General features: G+C 43.8%; 1 protein-coding gene across 3 annotated transcripts in view; it reads right to left on the minus strand.

Moving 5' to 3' along the window:
* Positions 1-235: 235 nt before the first annotated feature.
* AKAP8 (A-kinase anchoring protein 8) overlaps positions 236-19,573 on the minus strand; it is a 118,990-nt gene continuing 99,652 nt past the window's right edge. For 2 of the 3 annotated variants that reach the window (XM_060240727.1, XM_060240728.1), the window contains 3 exons: positions 14,974-15,104; positions 12,922-13,017; positions 236-1,662 (listed from right to left, as the gene is read on the minus strand). In XM_060240727.1, coding sequence (XP_060096710.1) covers positions 1,348-1,662; positions 12,922-13,017; positions 14,974-15,104 — 542 coding nt within the window. In that variant the 3' untranslated portion in view covers positions 236-1,347. Of the gene's footprint in view, positions 1,663-11,231; positions 11,405-12,921; positions 13,018-14,973; positions 15,105-19,573 lie in introns of all 3 variants that reach the window. The other variant, XR_009555471.1, reaches the window with a different exon arrangement.

Below are 19,573 nucleotides of genomic sequence, written 5' to 3' on the forward strand. Positions count from 1 at the left end.
ATTAAAAAAGCAAACTTAAAACAAAATCCACCTGTAAATTCACACATGTAATATGGAAAGATAAAGCAAGTTTAATACCATTTCCCCTGCTGAACAATCTGCTTCCCCTATAAACCAAGGTTTTGGAATTTGTAGGGTAAGAAACTGGAAAATGTTCCTGTTTTTCTTGCTTAACCTTGCTGTCATACATACACATGAATGGCTTAAAGGCAACTAAATTACAAGTAAATACTAGTTCTCATTTTCAGAAGTTTATTTCAAATCTGACAAAGTACTTTGTGTTTATTGGGGACAAAGGCAGAGTGTCATTCCACTCTAAAACTTTATACAACAAGCATCAATCATAACAAATCAGTTTCTATTTTGCTGCTTCAGAACTCCCAGAGCAGTATGTGACAGTCTCCTCTCATCATATATATTTATTGCTCACAGACCATTTGGTCATAAGCAGACGGCAATGAAATGCAATCTCCTCTGCAAATGATACTCCTGTGATTTTTACTAAAAAGTATGAGAAGCGAAAGGGATTCAATAGTACCATAACTTTTCTCCTTCATACGAAGCTCTCCTTTACGAGCATAATATACAAGCTACATTTTGCCATACATAATATCTGAAATAGCACATGGTATAAACGATGGTCCAAGTGTGACATACAGTAAATTTATTATTTAAAAAGTATTCTGTTAGGGGTGGTATTTTTCATGCAATACTGCAATTTCAATAAATGAAGTTAACAGCCCTAGTGCCAGCAAGTTTTTCCTGAAGGAACTTGAATGAGCAAACAATTTCATAGAAAAGAATAAACACATTGATTTACTAATCTACTTCCCCATTAACAAGAAGACCAATTTTGTTTCCAAATGAAGCTATATTACTTCTGTATTTAAAATCTAATAGGAACTAAATGATTAAAAATTATTTTCAAATACCGCTGCCCATTCTAAAATGCACGATGACTATCAGGTGTTTCTTGAGGAAATGTAGAGCATCCCGAGTTTTTCAATCAAAAAATGAAACGATTGGAATGATTTCCAGTTGACAAAATAGCAAAGCACAGGACTGCTTCTGTAATAATACAGACTCCCATTCTTCAAAACAGGAACAAAACCGGTAGCAATCCAGCGCTTCACAGTTGTATACTGTGCTAAAATAAAAAAGACAGGGAAAAAATTATACAACTAAGCAGGACAAATCACCTTCACAGAAACATTCACATGATCATTACTGCAGCAGCTCTAGGCTTGCTACTATAACTGTTTCCTTCTTGGTATCATTGTCTTCAGCCATTGGTGTTTCCATGGAGTTCTTCCCTATCTCAACATATTGCTTCTTCCCCTGACTTTCTCATTGTTTCTCTTCTGGACTTCCTTGAGAAGGAAAAAACGGTTCTTCTGTTGTTTCTGCTGTCTCTGTTCTCTTTTCTCCCTCTTGCTGCTCCTCTGCAGATTCATCTTTAGAAAGAACAACAGTGTGACAGCATCTCTTGTTGCTTCCTGGTTTGTCGCTTCCACTGTCTTCCGTAGCCTCAATTTCATCTTCAGCATGTTCTTTTTCCTCTGCCGTGGCATCTTCTGTAGCCCGTTCACCCTCAGGCCCCTCTAAGGCTTCAGACTCATCAGCATCTTGGTCAGTGTTTTCATCTCTAAATGGGTCATCACCCTGACAAAGCAGGAAGCACAATGTTAACACAGGGCTGCAAAATTATCCTAATTCCTCCTATAAGGAGCTCCAGACCTAAAACATTGAAGTTTGCCATTGAAGTGTGGGTGCTCTATTTTTAAATCAAAGCAAAGTAACAGCAACCCCTCCCTTTGCCTGAAAACTACTTAAGCAAATCTGCATATATGCATTCCAGGGCCCTAATCCTATGGCACAGTGTTTCCCATTTGCAGGGCTGTGACCTGGTACTGGGCCATGGAAGCCTCAATACCGGGTCACAAGACAAGCCAAAGCTAGCCCTGCCCCCAGGAAAGCATGAGCTCTGCTCTGCTCTGCTTCCTTCCTTTCCCATCTCTCTGTTGTGCAGAGAAAAGCTAGGCTTGGACATAGGTTGCATACACTCCGGGCAGGGGAGGAAGGAAGGGGGGGTAGAGAAAGGATAGTAAGCGCAGAAATCGGTAACTCTTTTTTTTTTTTTGTGGACGAAAAGGGAAAGAATAAGAAGGATTTAAAGAATTTAAAGAAGAATACGATACCGACAGGAACAGCGAACTAAGAGAGGAGCGCAACAAGATAGGTGTTGTCCGGGCGGCGGAAAGGAAGAAACTGAGTGGGAATGGCGCCTCCCCCTCGCTCCAGGCATGCGCAGTCGGTGCCTGCTCCCCAGAGCGGGAGGGAAGCGCGCCAAAAAGCGCTATAGGCGAGCTATTAGAACTCCGAGGTACGGATCCGTTGCCCGCGGCAAGACCCATGTGTGGGACTGCACAGAGACCACGAAGAAGATCCACTGGTACTTTAGACCCATGAAGTGTTCTTCAAGGTATGAGCTTTCATGTGACTTGCAGCATGTTCTTTTGGGGAGATTTCACCGGGGGGGCCTGGGCGGCAAAGAAGGGGGGAGATGTTTTTTTCAGCTGAGAGGGGCAGGGAGTGGGCATTCTAGTAGCGCTTTTTTTTTTAACCAAATGACCCCTGGGCAGAATTATTGCTGGCTGGGATCATCTGATGGTGAGTAACGCTTTTTTTTTCTTTGTCTCCCCTTCCTTCCTTCTTTCCGGGCAAGTGATGCTCAGTCTGTACTTGGTGCTGGGAGAGGGGGAAAGCAACAGTGGGAGGACTTCTAGTGCCCTGGCCCCACTAGTGGACATTCTGGTGCTTTTTGGGTACTGTGTGAGAGAATTTTGGACTCTATGGTCCACTGGCTTGATCCAATATGGCTTCTCTTATGTTCTTTCTTTCAATGGCTTTCTTTTCTTTTCTTTTCCTTTCCTTTCCTTCCATTTCATTCTTTCCCTTTCTGTTTCTTTCTTTCCTTCCATTTTTACTGGATGAAACTTTTCTGTTCATCATATTGTTGTTGCAGACATGGGAGCTCTGCCGATGAAAAGTTGGCACCCCCAGTTGTAGCCAGCTGGCCTTTCTATGAGATTTCTGTGTGAGTGAGAGAGAGTGAGATGTGTGGGGCAGAAAGAGATTACTGGAGATTACTGCAACAGCATTGGAAGTGATGGTACTATGAACCTGGCACCATTTTACTGGTCCTGCTTTTAACAGCTGTCTGACACCAAAACTCCTCCTGTAGATATTAAAAAGGATGAAAGAAGTTCACTGGCTAAATATCTGCACAACAGGTTGCTTTTAAAGACATGGGAAACACAGCCAGTAAAAAGCGGCAAGCCCCTCATAAATATTATTTTTGGGATAACTGCAGTAAAGCTTGTATGAACTTCATATAACTTGAAATTAATTCATTAATTGCAGTACAATTCTCTGCTACCTTTCACAGCAATTTCCCAGTGTTTCAGCCAAGGAAAAGTAAGAAAAATAGCTTGATTTTCTTGAAACCAAGCAAGCTTGGTTGTAGCTTGAGGCAGGATTCCAGTAGTAGCAGCTGAAGGAAGGGCCTACTAAATGTGTCAGCCTATTTTGAGGTAGAGCAGCTACCAGGGCCCAGTGTGGGTGGTACACAGTGCTGGCATTCCTGATGGCAATGGTGACAGCACTCCCAACTGCATACACTGGCCAGTGCTGTTGAGGAAGGGGTGTGTAGGTGGTGCAGGCAATTGAACATGGGCATCAGGAGTGCTTGCAAGCTGGAGAAGAACACAGAAACAAATAGGAGTATGCAGGTGTAGGGGTGGAAAGAAAGGACCCTGGGTATATATGAAAAAGTTGCAGACCGCCCACTTTCCCCCATTTTGGCTCAGCATGAGTTTCAGAGAGATTTTTCTGAAAACCAAGTTACTTCAGAAGAAGAGGCAGGTTTGGGGGAGTGCCCTGGAAGTGACATCACAGGAAGAGGTGGAATTTTGGTTCAGTGTGTCCCAGAAGTGACAACACTTGGCCCTTGACCTGGAAGTGACATCACAGGAAATGAGATAATTCCTGTCTCCACCCCAAATTTTAGTGGGCCACAAAAGAGAAGTGTAAAAATAACTGCTTTACTGGGGTGGGGGGGAGTTTGGGAAACCCTGCTATGGCACTATCTGAATGCTGGAAAAGTGTCTACCTCACAGAAATAAGAACAGAGTGCAATTTGCTGCAAAGTGTTCTTCAGGGCATCAGGAAGGGGTGAAATCCTCAGCAAAATTAAATGCCTGTGGCTTCAGAAAACTGCTAATTTTTTAAATTTACTATTTGAGCTCCCAACCCTCAGAATCTGCTGCCTTCAGAAAACTGGAAAAGCAAGGAGAATCATGAATGTGCATTGGAGAGAACAAAACCTAAAAGTTTCCATGAAAAAATAAGCCTTAAACCAATATAACCAAACTTGTATAATACATATAAATTTGCCTATACATTCTCCAATAATTACATGAGAAAAGGACACTACAAGGACAATGACTCACAAAAATTTAAAAGTAAATAAATACAAAATCCATCAGGGATAACACCAAAGTAGTATCTTCAGAATAAAGCCAATCTTCCGTTGAAGAAATCCGCTTTCTCAATGAGGCTGTACTTGCATCAGGCTTAACATCAATGGCAAGAGCTTAATGTATCAGGTTTAAGATCAATGGCGAGAACAGTTCCACTTACAGCTATAAGTGGCAGTGTTCTTGCCATTGATGTTAAGCCTGATAAGTAACTGTGGAGAAGCTCGAGAAAGCAACGGTGAAACGGGGAAATACAGCCTCGTTGCGGAAGCAGATTTCTTCAAAGAAAGATTGGCTTGAAGATACTTCTTGGATGTTACCTTGATGGACTTTGTAGACAAAATCACGTCGCTCCGCCAGGACTTGCCCATCACATTGGATACAGTACATGAACTGGAGGCTCCGTGCCTGTCTTCCGGTTTAGCTCTGGACCACTTCGACCCACTCAGCCTGGAGGAAGTTGACGGAATTCTCTCCTCTGCACGCCCAACAACTTGCGATCTGGACCCATGCCCCTCTTGGCTAATTAAATCTTGCCAGAGGGAGCTTAGATGTCCTTTACGGGACATCATAAATAGATCCCTCCTGGAGGGGCGTTTTCCAACACCCTTGAAAGAGGCTATGGTCCGCCCCCTCCTGAAAAAAAGTACAGCAGACCTGGCCGAATTGGCAAACTACCAACCGGTCTCTAATTTACCGTTTGTAGGTAAAATTATTGAGAGGGCAGTGGCGTTGCAGTTGCAGGGTTTTCTGGATGACGCTTCTGTCCTAGACCCTTGCCAGTCCGGCTTTCGTCCAGGTCACGGGACGGAGACAGTGCTGGTTGCCTTGGCAGATGACCTCCAGCGGCATCTGGATGGTGTGGCGGTGCTGATGCTGTTAGATCTGTCGGCCGCGTTTGACACGGTCGACCATCGGCTACTGACCCGCCGCCTCGCCGACGTAGGGGTTAGGGGGTCGGCTTTACAATGGCTCTCCTCCTTCCTCAAGGATTGGGGACAAAGGGTGGCAATCGGGGGTGAGCTGTCCCAGAGGCGCACACTAGATTGTGGGGTGCCTCAAGGAGCAGTTCTCTCACCGATGCTATTTAATATCTATATGCGCCCCCTTGCCCAGATTGCCTGGAGGTATGGGCTTGGGTGTCACCAATATGCAGATGACACCCAGCTCTATCTGCTAATGGATGGCCGGCCTGGCTGCGTCCTAGGGAATTTGGACCTGGCACTGCAGGCCGTGGCAACTTGGCTAAGGCTGAGTGGGTTGAAGCTGAATCCAGCGAAGACAGAAGTCCTTTGCATGGGTTGGGGCACTCTGGGGAGGGAAATACCTCTCCTGGTTTTTGACGGGGCGCTGCTGAAAGCGGCGCACCGGGTCAGGAGCTTGGGAGTTCTACTGGAGCCTTCACTATCAATGGAGGCCCAGATAGCAGCCACTGCTAAGTCAGCCTTTTTTCATTTAAGGCGGGCAAGGTAGTTGGCCCCCTTCCTAGAGCACCAGGACCTAGCAACAGTGATTCATGCAACGGTTACCTCGAGTCTGGATTACTGTAATGCCCTCTACATGGGTCTGCCTCTGTGCCGAACCCGAAAGCTGCAGCTGGTGCAGAACGCGGTGGCTAGGCTGCTATTGGGGCTCCCAAAATGGGAGCACATACAGCCAGGGCTGCGCGGACTGCACTGGTTGCCAGTTACATACCGGATTCGTTACAAAGTGCTGGTTATTACCTTTAAAGCCCTATATGGCCAAGGACCTGCCTACCTGAGGGACCGTCTTTCCCCATATGAACCCCAAAGAGCACTGAGGTCAGCAGGGAGGAACCTGCTGACTATCCCCGGGCCGAAGGAAGCAAAACTATAGAGTACCCGCATGCGGGCTTTCTCTGTTGTAGCTCCACACCTATGGAACCAGCTCCCGGAAGAAGTGCGGGCCCTGCGGGACTTTGAACAGTTCCGCAGGGCCTGCAAGACCATCCTCTTTGGGATGGCCTTCACCGATTGAAAGATAGAGAGACTGCTTAAGTGATTTTTACCATCTATTGAAATAGCACCAGGATGTTAATTTTATTTATTTTAGAATTTTAATTAAATTGTTAAATTAGCTATTGCTTTTAAATATTATTGTATAACTTACTGTATTGATTTAATGTTGTTAGCCGCCTGAGCCTGCTTCGGCAGGGAGGGCGGGATATAAATAAAATAAACGATTGATTTATTTGCTTTTAAATATTTGTGAGGGTCATTGTCTTTGTAGCATCCTTTTCTCAGGTAATCATTATCTTTTGAGAAAGTATATGCAAATTTCTATTTATTATACAAGTATGATATATTGGTTTGAGGTTTACTTTTTCATGGAAACCTTCGGGTTTTGTTCTCTCCAGTCTTCTGAAATAATAGTAATAATAATAATAATAATAAATTTTATTTATATCCCGCCCTCCCCGCCTAGGCAGGCTCAGGGTGGCTAACAACATATTCAGATAAAAAGTTATACAGTAATATACAGTAATTTTAAAACAACATTAAAAGTTATACAATAGTTTAAATCAACAGTGTCTTAAAAACCATTCAGTTTACATAATTTAACAGCAACAGTGATGTTCCTGGCGCTATTCTGTCTATTTGCATAATGGCAAGATCTCTAAATAGAGTCACTTTGACGGGTCATCAGTTCGGCCATCCTTTGTCAGCAGTCTGCGAAGGCCTGCCTAAAAAGGATGGTCTTGCAGGCCCTGCGGAATTGGTCTAGGCTCCGCAGAGCCTGCACCTCTTCCGGGAGCTGGTTCCACAGACATGGAGCTGCAACGGAGAAGGCCTGTATGCGAGTGTTCTGCAATTTCGCCTCCTTTGGCCCAGGGATAGTCAGCTTGTTCTTCCCTGCTGACCTCAGTGCTCTTTAGGGCTCGTATGGGGAGAGATGGTCCCTCAGGTAGGCAGGTCCTCGACCATATAGGGCTTTAAAGGTAATGACCAGCACTTTGTAGCAAACCCGGTATGTAACTGGCAGCCAGTGCAGCTCGTGCAGACTTGGCTGTATATGCTCCCACTTTGCGAGTCCTAGTAACAGCCTGGCCGCTGCGTTCTGCACTAGTTGCAGCTTCCGGGTTCGACACAAAGACAGCCCCATGTAGAGGGCATTACAGTAGTCCAATCTTGAGGTGACCATCGCATGGATCACTGTTGCTAGGTCCCGGCGCTCCAGGAAAGGGGCCAACTGCCTTGCCCGCTTCAGATGAAAAAACGCCGACTTGGCAGCGGCAGCTACCTGGGCCTCCATTGATAGTGAAGGCTCCAGTAGCCCAGGCTCTTGACCGGGAGAGGTATTTCCTCCCAAGAGCGCGGCGGCCCACGCAAAGGACCTCTGTCCTCGTCAGGTTCAGCTTCAGCCCACTCAGCCTAAGCCAGGTTGCCACGGCCTGCAGTGCCCGGTCCAAATTCCCTGGGACGCAGTCAGGCCGGCCATCCATTAGCAGATAGAGCTGGGTGTCATCTGCATATTGATGACAGCCAAGTCCAAACCTCCGGGCAATCTGGGCAAGGGGGCGCATGTAGATGTTAAATAACATTGGAGAGAGAACTGCTCCCTGAGGCACCCCACAATCTAGTGTGCGCCTCCGGGAGAGCTCACCCCCGATTGCCACCCTTTGTCCCCGTCCTTTGAGGAAGGAGGAAAGCCATTGTAAGGCCAGCCCCCTAACCCCTATGTCGGCGAGGCGGCGGGTCAGTAGCTGATGGTCGACCGTGTCGAACGCCGCCGACAGATCTAACGGCATCAGCACCGCCACGCCACCTCGATCCAGTTGCCGTTGGAGGTCATCTGCCAAGGCGACCAGCACTGTCTCCGTTTCATGGCCCAGGCGGAAGCCGGACTGGCAAGGGTCTAGGATGGAAGCGTCATCCAGAAAACTCTGCAGTTGCAACGCCACTGCCCTCTCAATAATTTTACCTAAAAACGGTAAATTGGAGACCGGTCGGTAGTTTGCCAATTCGGCCGGATCTGCTGTACATTTTTTCAGGAAGGGACGGACCAAAGCCTCTTTCAGAGGTGATGGAAAACGCCCCTCTAAGAGGGATCTATTTATTATGTCCCGTAAAGGAAATCTAAGCTCCCTCTGGCAGGATTTAATCAGCCAGAAGGGGCAAGGGTCCAAATCACAAGTTGTTGGGCGTGCAACAGAGAGAATTCCATCGACTTCCTCCAGGCTGAGTGGGTCGAACTGACCCAACACCAAACCAGAAGACAGGCACGGAGCCTCAAGTTCCTGTACTGTATCCAATGTGATAGGCAGGTCTTGGCGAAGCGACGTGATTTTATCTGCAAAGTGTTTCGCAAAAGCCTCACAGCCTATCTCTAATTCTCTAACATTTGGTTTGCCTTGTGGCAATGTGGTAAGATCTCCAATTATTCTAAACAATTGTGCCAGGCGTGAATTTGCAGATGCAATCTTGGCTGCAAAGTAGGCTTTCTTTGCAGCCTTGACTGCCATCTCATAAGACTTCATAAACGTTCTATAAGATGTTCTCGTCGCTTCGTCCCGAGTATGCCACCACTGCCTCTCTAGTCATCTGAGCCCTTGTTTCAGCTGACGTAGCTCCAAGGTATACCATGAAGCCAGCCTCCTGCAAGGGCGCAGAGGACGTCGAGGTGCGATCTCGTCGATAGCCCTGGATAGCCGGCCTTGCCAGGCCTCCACCAGGTCATCGAGGGAATCGCCAGGAGGCCAGGGATCCCTCAGTGCCATTTGGAACCATTCCGGGTCCATCAGGCTCTGGGGGTGAGCCAAAATAGGCTCTCCGCCCATACAGGGTTGGGGTGGTATCTCCATACGGGCCTTGAGGGCTAGGTGATCCGACCATGGTACCGCTTCTACCGCGATATCGTTCACTGAAATCCTGGACGCAAAGATCAGGTCTAACATGTGCCCGGCCTGGTGCATGGGAGTCGTAACAAATTGAGAGAGTCCCAGTGTCGCCATGGAAGACACTAGATCCATCGCCTGAGTGGAGGCCATGTCGTCAGCATGGACGTTGAAATTACCCAGGACCATAAGCCCTGGGTACTCCAACGCCCAGCCCGCCACCGCCTCCATCAGGGATGGTAAGGTGCTGGCCGGTGCGTTAGGTGGACGGTACACCAGCCAGATCGCCAACCCCTCTTCGACATCCCACGTTAGACCGGCACATTCAATACCATCAATCTTTGGGGCCGGGAGAGCCCGGAAGGAGTAACCCTCCCGTACGAACAGTGCCACCCCTCCCCCCCTGAAAACAGCCTGTTGTCCTGGCAGCTGAGATGTACGCAGCTTTTTCCCTATTTTTCAGATTATTTCATTATTAGAAAGAATAGGTGTTGGCATAAGGCTACAAAGCAAATGATGGGTACTCGCTAGGGTTGCCAGGTCCTTCCCAGTCACCGGCAGAGAATGGAGGCAGAGTGGCCTGATCCCGGTTGGGAAAATCGGGGAGATTTGGAGATGGAGCCTGGGGAAGACACAGACCTCAGCTGGGTACAATGCCAAAGAGTCCACCCTCCAAAGCATCCATTCTTTATAGGGAAACTTATCTCTGTAGTCTGGAGATGTGCTCTAATTCTGGGGAACCCCCAGGTCCTACCCGGAGGCTGGTATTCCTACAAGCACTCTAGAGATCTCATGAAGTAATGCACTCTTGACATTCAAGATCACTAAGACAGAACTGTACTGGGAACAACTGCTCTTAAGGAAGTCATGCTAATCTTATTAAGACAGAGGATAGGGCTTTCTACAGCACACAGTAGGAATGGTGCTCTGTAGTGTTTGGCTCTGGCTGGAACTTCTTTGCTTTATTAAAAAGAAACATTATATAAATGAGTAAACTGACACATAATGGATAGCACCATAATGTTATATTTATAGTTTTTAGTTTTACATTGTTTTAGTGATTTCAATATGTAATCCTTGGTTGTTGTTAGCCACCCTGAGTCAGTTCGTGGAGAGGGTGGATAGATGTGTAAATAAATAAATAAAATAAGTCCTACGCTGATGGATTTCAACATTCTTGCTTGCCATTTGCTGTGACCCAGCATTGCCTAAGTCCCTTTTATCCCCTCCTCACAGATCATTTTCATGATGAAACTGACCTGCAGCAAGTATATGAAAGAACAGCATTCCAGGAGCAGAAAGCTTGTAATAAACTGATCAAATGCAAGTGACAGGTTCTGAAGACTTATACTCACAATGCACAGGAAGTCCTGCTCCTCCATTTATGCCCATGGAATCCCACCCACAAGAAATAGACAGTCAAGGATCTCTGCACCCAATAATGGTTTTATGATGCAGCTGGATCAAATCCATACTAGCTGCCTCCATGAAAGAAGATTCATGTGGATGAAAAATAAGAACTTATATCTTCTTTGGCTGATTTCCAGCCACAGTTACAGATATTTTAGAGTTTTAGACATCTCCAAATTATACCCTACAATTTGGATGTGTCCATTATTGCTAATGAAAAAAGGAGGGGGGAATTCAGAGTCCCCAACCTGTGTAGACTGTTACAGGCTCCCTCAGGAAGGGCAAAGTGTCAGCATCCTTTAGTGGAGGAAGCATTAGGCCCATGTTTAAGAATCAGCTGTTCCTGATGACAATCTCACCCTGTCTCCAACCTTCCTTTCTTGGGGAAGGTGCTGAGAAGGCCTTTGATGGGGCAGCTCTGGTATTACCTGGAATCCTCAGACTTCCTTCACCCCTTTCAGTTTGGTATGGAGACTGTGCTGGGTGGGTTGACGATCTCCTGCTGATGGACAAAGGTTAGGTGTCCATGCTGATTCTGTTAGACCTGTTGGCAGCCTTTGATACCGTTAATCATGAAGTGTTGCCGAGGCACCTGTGGACCCTAGCAGGGGTAGATGGAGTTGCGCTTGAGTGGTCCCATTTTTTCCTCTGAGAGATCCCAGAGGGTGGCACTCGGCAACTGCTCATCTGCCCCAAGGGCTCTCTTGGGAGAGCTCCCGCAGGGTTTATTCTGTCACCCCTCTTGTTCAATGTGTATGAAGTGCCACTAGGGGAAGACAGCCTCAGTAAATTGGCTACCAGTACCAGGGCCGGATCTGGGGGGGGGGGCAGAGGGGGGTGCTTGCCCTGGGCACCGATGGAGCGGGGTGCCAAATTGGGTACGGAGTTCACCGTATTCTATGGGACCATAAAATAGAATGGCCCATAAGGGGGCATCATTTTTTAATCCCCCCCCCCCCTCAAAAAACATTTAGATTCAGTCCTGACCAGCACTAACAACAGGCTGATGTTTCCGGCTCAAAGTCTCTTTCACTGGATCCAGAGAATGGAGTCTCAGTTTTGCTAGTGTCTGCCTAGCAGAGACCAGGGCTTAGTTAATTGGCAGAAGCTCAATCTAGGTAAGACCAAAGTGTCACCACAGGGGCAGGGGGACATGTAGAGGAGATGCAGATGCAAGACCTGGTCCCCATTAGTCATGTTTGCCACAAAAAAGTCTTGTTGAATCTTGGGTCACTTCTGGATTCCCAGGGCAAAGTACCAGCCAAACATATTTCTTTTCATCTTCACCTGATCAGATGGCTGCAATCTTTTCTCACAGAAGTGGAATACTCTAATTACCCCTGGCTGTGTTGATGGTCACACAGGAGTGTCTGCATGTGCTTCACATTCCCATGCAGGCAGACATGGCTGCTTTTAGGGGCTTATCAACCCCCTGCTTTGGAGACTGTGCTCTATTTCCAATTCTCATCACGTTAAAGCTCCGGTTTTAATCTACAGGGCCAATTCCAAATGTTTTGGAGGCCCTGCACTACCTCATGAAATACTGTTTCCACAAAAAATCCTTAGGAAGAACAGAGGGACTAGCAATAGATTAATTTTTTAAAAGTCACTTTTTAAAAACAAGTCACAGCTTCCAACTTTCTAAGATATATCAATGCACAGCCTACCTTTTTATTCAAGAGTCAATCTACACATACTGTGAGAAAGAAATGCACTGCATCCAAGTAATATTTCACCCCAACAAGCAGTGTTTAAATTGGGTGCAGTTCTCTTTCAACACAGGATTTTAAACAATCTTTGTCAGAACACTGTCTCGAAGGCAATAGCTTTCCCCCCCCTTTAACTTTTCAAATTTTAATCTGGACACTTTTCACCACTAGGTAAGAGCAGGCAGAGATTTCTTATATACGACCTGCTTGTGAGTGCCCAGCAGTTCGGCGTGCGTGTGTGTGTGGCATATAGATCAGACACACTATTCTAGGCTCAGACAATACATAGAAGAACAAAGTAGTAACTTTTCATATCTCCATTTTATTTGAAAGTCATATGAAGCAATGCTAGTCCAAAGATTAGTCAAGGTCAACCTGGAACTCATGCTCCCTTGCCCTTCTTACTTACCTTGAGGTACATTTCTAGCATTTTCACAATGTGTTTGCTATTCAGGACACTCTTAGCTACATGGAAACTAGCTTTCTTGAAATGTTCAGCTGCCATCTAGAAAGAGCAGATATACAAGTAATTATTATTGTCAAGTTTTTTAAAAAAGCGTGGATTAGATGCAGGATGCTGCATTCCTGGTTCTCTCTATTCCTATTTCAGGACATTGGTTCACTATCAGTATGTACCCATGTCTCTACAACGAGAGAGAAAAACTTTTAGACTGAGATCATCATAGAGGGAGGGATGGTGGCTCAGTGGTAGAGCATCTGCTTGGGAAGCAGAAGGTCCCAGGTTCAATCCCTGGCATCTCCAAAAAAGGGTCCAGGCAAATAGGTGTGAAAACCTCAGCTTGAGACCCTGGAGAGCCGCTGCCAATACTGACTTTGATGGACCAAGGGTCTGATTCAGTATAAGGCACCTTCATATGTTCATATGAATCATAGAGTTGGAAGGCAACTTCAGGATCATCTAGTCCAACCCTCTGCACAATGCAGGAAATTCAGAAATCAGAGAAGTCAGTGAAGGCCTCTTGCTGTAGACTTTTATGTGAGGCTTTAATCCATGAATCTTCAATGTGTGTGGTCATCAAACCAAAGAGATTTATGAAAGGTGAAAATTTTATGACAAGCAAGGAACTGAAATGTGTGAAATAACAGCTAGTTAAGGCTTCTCTACTGCCAAAAGATAGCTCATTAGCGAGCTAAATATGGATGGGAAATAAAACTGAAAAAAATGTTTCTGCTATACTTTTCTTGTATCATTTATATCTAACTTTTCATACTCCTCTGACTACTCACACAGTTTGTGTTTGAATACAAACACAGAGTTTCCAAATTCTCTTTGCACACAATGTAGCAAAACAAGAACCCAGTCAGAATTAAAACATTTTGTTTGAATTGTAATGGCAGGACAAAAAGTACATATTTGTCACTAAAACTATGAAATAAGCAACTATTCAAGCGCTACATAAAGGAATATGCAATCTTCCTAGGACAGGTATTAAAATATTCTATCATTTATGATCCAGATGGATAGCCACGTTGGTCTGTATATTTCCTAACCTTCATGAGGATAATTACCTGTAGCATTTCATCACCCACCCACCACAGCCATAACTTTCTGTAAATGGAATTCAACACTCAAATTTTATTTATTTATTTATTGAATTTATATTCCGCCCTCCCTGCAAGTGGACTCAGGGTGGATTACAGACAAACATTTAAGCCATTCAGCTTCAGTACGCAGATAAATAGTTGAACACATTAAAATGGAGACATTTAAAAACAAATTGCACAGTTGTCATGTGCAGTTTCCAGAACTCATGCTGCTGGACTCTGAATCATAGAATCATAGAGTTGGAAGAGAACTCCAGGGTTATCTAGTTCAACCCCCTGCACAATGCAGGAAACTCATAAATACTTGCCTACGCACACCTCCAGTGACACCTGCTCCACACCCAGAAGATGGCCCAAAACAAAAAAACCTCTCCACAATCACTAGTCAAACTGTTTGTTTGATCTGGGCCACATTGAGCAGAGCGGGGGATGGGGGCAACTTTTTTGTTGGATGCCTGCCACCTCAGCCAAAGGCCTGCCGGAACGGCTGTTTTACAGGCCTGTGCAATGGTAGAAGATCCCACAGGGCCCTGATCTCACGCAGAAGCAAGAACTGGGGCCAGGACAGAGGAAGTCTGGGTCCTGGTTGAGGCTAAACAGACGTCCATTGGGCAGGGGACAGCCAGCAGATCTTGATTACATAGTTCTGGTCCAACAAAATAACTCCTGAAAAATCAGTATTCAGTCCCAGAGATGGAGACAGTCATTAGCAACCTGAAAGCATGTTAAGTAATTTCTCCAAACATAAACTCTCAACTGTAAAAACTTCAAAAATCTAAAACTAATTCTCTTTACACAGACCCTGTTTACATATACAGTCCAAAAGTGATCAAGTAACCTGTTGTAATCTTTTAAGTGATATTAAAATCAGCTACAAGATACTACGGCTACTTACCCTACGGTTCCTGTTGTGATCAACAGACCTAAGGTGCCTCTGAAGAAGATGATGTTGTGCAGGGATTAGCATATCGCAAGCCATGCAGTGAGCAGCTTCTATCTTCTTAAAGAAGTGTTCCTGGCCAATTCCTAAAGTGGCACATGCATGAATTAGATGCTAGCTAGCACAGCTTGGTAAATCATTCAGTTGCCCTGGTATGAGATTTCACAATCTATCCCAATAGGAATCAGAGCTCTCCTCACTAGCCTGGGTACATGAATTGTTCTAAGCATAAAGTTAAGATTATGCCATGCAAAATTATTATTCACTCCATTATTACGGCATTAAAACATCCCACAAACCTTAGTTCAGTCATCCCTAGGGCAATTTGACCCAGACACATGGAAAGTTAACATCTCAGCAGTGGCTGTAATCTGAAATTTTCATCTAAACATTTCTGTGAAGTCACATTAACAAATATTTTACTTCATTTACAAACCACTTTATTTCCCAACTACAAGGTCTTAGCAGGCCAGCAGGAAAAAGTCTGCCTCTTAATGTTATTAATGACTTATATTATCCACCCATGTTTCAAACCTAATGTCATTCACCAGTTTTTTCAAAAAAATCACCTTTTAAAGACCTGTCACAGGATATGAATGCCCTTCATCAAGAGTGTCTGCAAAGAATTATGCCATTTTGCTTTATAATTTCACTTTTTAGCACAATATGGAATTTCTGGTACAGACTGAACAGGACAAGTGCAATGGAGGTATAGGAGAACCACGAAGGGATACTGGATTTGGCAGTAAGGAAACAAACTGATGTAGCAGTTTCTTTCTGCCCATTTTCCCCTATGAAATCTACTTATAGTCTGGTTTTAACAGGACATCCTTTCAAGTGAACCTTCATGGCCTGCTGTTCGGTTTCTGAGAAGCAAATAGATGACTACGTTTTATGAACAGGATATTGTGCTCGATGTATTTTCTGTCATTTCTGTTTGGTTCAGGAAACCTCTTTCAATCAAATGCAACAATGAATATTTTCAACTAATACTTCCAATGTAACTCTCACTAGTCAACATGCTCATCCTTACTTTAAGCATTCCACTAAACTATCTGTGGGCCTCTCTTGAGTCAAGTAATCTGTGTCACTAACTATTTTTGATGGGGCGCACTCCTGAGAAGCAATCCCTTAGGAATGGTACCAGCAATTAGAAGCAAGCAGCAACCTGAAGGAGGTGTTAAGAATGAAGGATATTCTCACCACCACCAATTATATTAACTATGATCCTCAGCCTATGAACATTCTGCCAAGCCCCAACAGATGCTGCAGTATTTGATTATTATTCTCCCCCCCATAGGAACTCATGAAGTTGCCTTAAGAATCATAGAATCATAGAGTTGGAAGGCACCTCCAGTGTTGTCTAGTCCAACTGGTCTAATATTGTCTATTCAAGTCAGTATTGTCTACTCAGACTGACAGATGCTCTCCAGGGTCTCAGACAGAAGTCTTTCACATGACCCACCACCAGATCCTTTAATTGGAGATGCTGGGGATTGAACCTGGAAACTTCTGCATGCTCTACCACAGTGTCACAGCCCCTTCCTAAGTACCTTTAATTAGAAATTGTGATGATTTTAATTATAAATTGTGCTGGAAGGATAATATAGCTTAAAAGTGAGGTATGAAGACTATTAATAAATAAAAAGATGCACAATATGTACTGTTTACACAGATCTGGTTGTACAAAATGCAAAACTGGACCAAAATGGTCCATGAGCTCTATTTTAAACTGAAATGCACACAATTTTAATAATGTTACTAATTCCAGGGATTAAATTTATGGCAAGTGGAAAATACTTCTTTAAACAATCTTTATCTCCACTACAGATGTATTAGTGTACAGTGCAAAAGTTTCCTGGGAGTAAGCCCCTTGAACATACCTGTGCAGGATTCTAAGTAGTCCTGCTTAGGATTGCTCTCACAGTGTGTCAGGTAGAGTACTGGTCTTGGACCAGAAAGGACTGAATCCATAGCCCCACTAAATCATGCCCTTCAAATAGGCATGTCACTCTTTCCCCCCTATCTAGGGTTTGTGTGAAAATAAAAATAGGACAACCTCATATATGCTGTCTTCCTGTGTTAATCTTTTTGGAACCTGCTCTACCTAGTGTGTTATCTATAATATAATTGAAATCCCCTCCAAGGATGGTATGACCTTCCTTGAAATCATGCAAAATAGATATTGTTTTAAGAACTGAATTTAAGCAACACTGGGAGTGTAAATAGAACCCAGTGACAAGCTGACCATCTCTTATCCCTTCATGATGTTTGTAACACTGGATGTGCTATGGATTTTAGATGTGTTTCTTGAATGAAAATTACATCAGGCTTTGTTTTTAAAACCTGAGAGGTTATTCATTTGTTCTTAATTTTTTAATTTAGGCCCTGAACATTAAAAGACATTACACTAATAGCGTTTAACATTTCAGATAGAGGAATGATTTTTATTTTCAGGTCAAGGAGGTAGCAATGGGGAGCACTTTTGCACCTTCTGTTGACAACTTTCATTATGATATTCTTTTATTGTAGATTTATTGATAATATATTTCTCCTATTTAAGAATGAGTCTAATATTTTTGTATTCCTTAACTGGTTGAATTTGGTCCATTTCTCTATTAAATGTACAGTTAAATTCAGCATACTGGAAATAGGTTATTTAGACACCACAGTCTGCATAACTGAAAATAGCCATCTGGCAATTAAAATCTTTCATAAGGAGACAAAACTCCTATTTACATTTTCTTCCTTTCATGCAAAATTTACCCACTAGACAATTTTTGTGTTTAAAGAGAAACTTCACTCAGGAACAACATTTCATTCAGGAAAGCAGGACTCTTATTATTCAGTTTAGTAAATGGGGCTATCCCATGAATTTGATTCAATCAGCATATTGAACAGGCATGCCTTAGGGGGAGCTTCTTCAGGGAATTTGGGCAGCTGACAGTGATAGGAAGATTTTCTGTGCCTTTAATTACACGCCCCTTACACACTCTATTAAGAAAATAATTATGAGACACTGGCATATTTTAAGTGATATTCCTGAGTTTCTTAATTAGCCTAGTATTGGTTTTAAGAGAATGAAGAATTTTAGAATATGTTAACGCATTCTGACTTTCTACAACCCCACCATGATAAGATTAGCAATACTGGACATGGTAAATATGGGAGATGTTCCATTTGCTTATCAGCTTGGGTAACAGAGAACATTAATTTAAAAAAAAATTCTTGAATAGTAGGACCATGTGTGCGACCAAAAGATTTATATTTATATTAATTACAATGCAATTGTGGGCTGCTGTGCATTGGAAACTCTACAAGCGCCAAAAGGACACATATTATTGAACACTGCTCTAAAATAAAAAAAAGACATACTGACTCCCCACTAGTCTAACACTTTTGGGAAGTCAGGCATAGATACGATGATTTTTAATTTGTAATATTAGAAATGTTCCCTGCACATCCTTATAACAGAACAGACGTAACTAGGGCATTATTGTATAAAGAATCCCTTCTGAATACATTGTCTAAATACCCTAATTCCCAAAGGTTTTAATCAGAATCAAGACTATGTAATTGTAACCATATATTTATTATGTAGTGGTCCATTATCTGAGGAAGAGCTTCTTTGAAACAAAGCAAAGAAATCTGGAATCTTAATCCTCCATCTTTGCTGGACTGTACTTTTGGACTCCAAAGTATTGTTTGATAAGGTTGCTTGCAGTCTATGTTCAAGTCCCGTTCTACCCATAAGATTATTGTATAATATTAGAATAATAGAGTAATAGAATCATAAGAGCTGGAAGGGACCTCTAGGGTCATCTAATCCAACCCTCTGCAAATGCAGGAAACTCACAAATACCTCCCCCTAAATTCACAGGATCTTCATTGCTGTCAGATGGCCATCTAGCCTGTTTAAAAACCTCCAAGGAAGCCTGTTCCTCTGAGGAATCGCTCTAATGGTCAGGAAGTTCTTCCTAATGTTGAGCCGGAAATTCTTTTGATTTAATTTCAGCCCATTAGTTCTGGTCCTACCTTCTGGGGCCACAGAAAACAATTCAACACCATCCTCTATATGACAGCCCTTCAAGTACTTGAAGATGGTGATCATATCACCTCTCAGCCGCCTCTTCTCCACTTTAAACATGCCCAGCTCCTTCAACCTTATCTCATAGGACTTTGTCTCCAGACCCCTCACCATCTTCGTTGCCCTCCTCTGGACCCGTTCCAGCTCGTCTATATCTTTCTTAAAATGTGGTGCCCAAAACTGAACACAATACTCCAGGTGAGGTCTTACCGGAGCAGAGTAAAGCAATACCACTCCACATCACGTGATCTGGACACTATACTTCCATTGATACAGCCCAAAATTGCATTTGCCTTATTAGCCACCACATCAAACTACTGACTCATATTCAGCATATTATCCACTAAGTCCCCTAGATCCTTTTTGCACATATTACCGCTAAGACAAGTCTCTCCCATCCTATAACCATGCATTGGATTTTTCCTACCTAAATGCAGAACTTTACGTTTATCCCTGTTAAAACTCATT

This window comes from Heteronotia binoei, chromosome 5 (assembly GCF_032191835.1).
Source record: "Heteronotia binoei isolate CCM8104 ecotype False Entrance Well chromosome 5, APGP_CSIRO_Hbin_v1, whole genome shotgun sequence".
Lineage (NCBI taxonomy): Eukaryota > Metazoa > Chordata > Lepidosauria > Squamata > Gekkonidae > Heteronotia > Heteronotia binoei.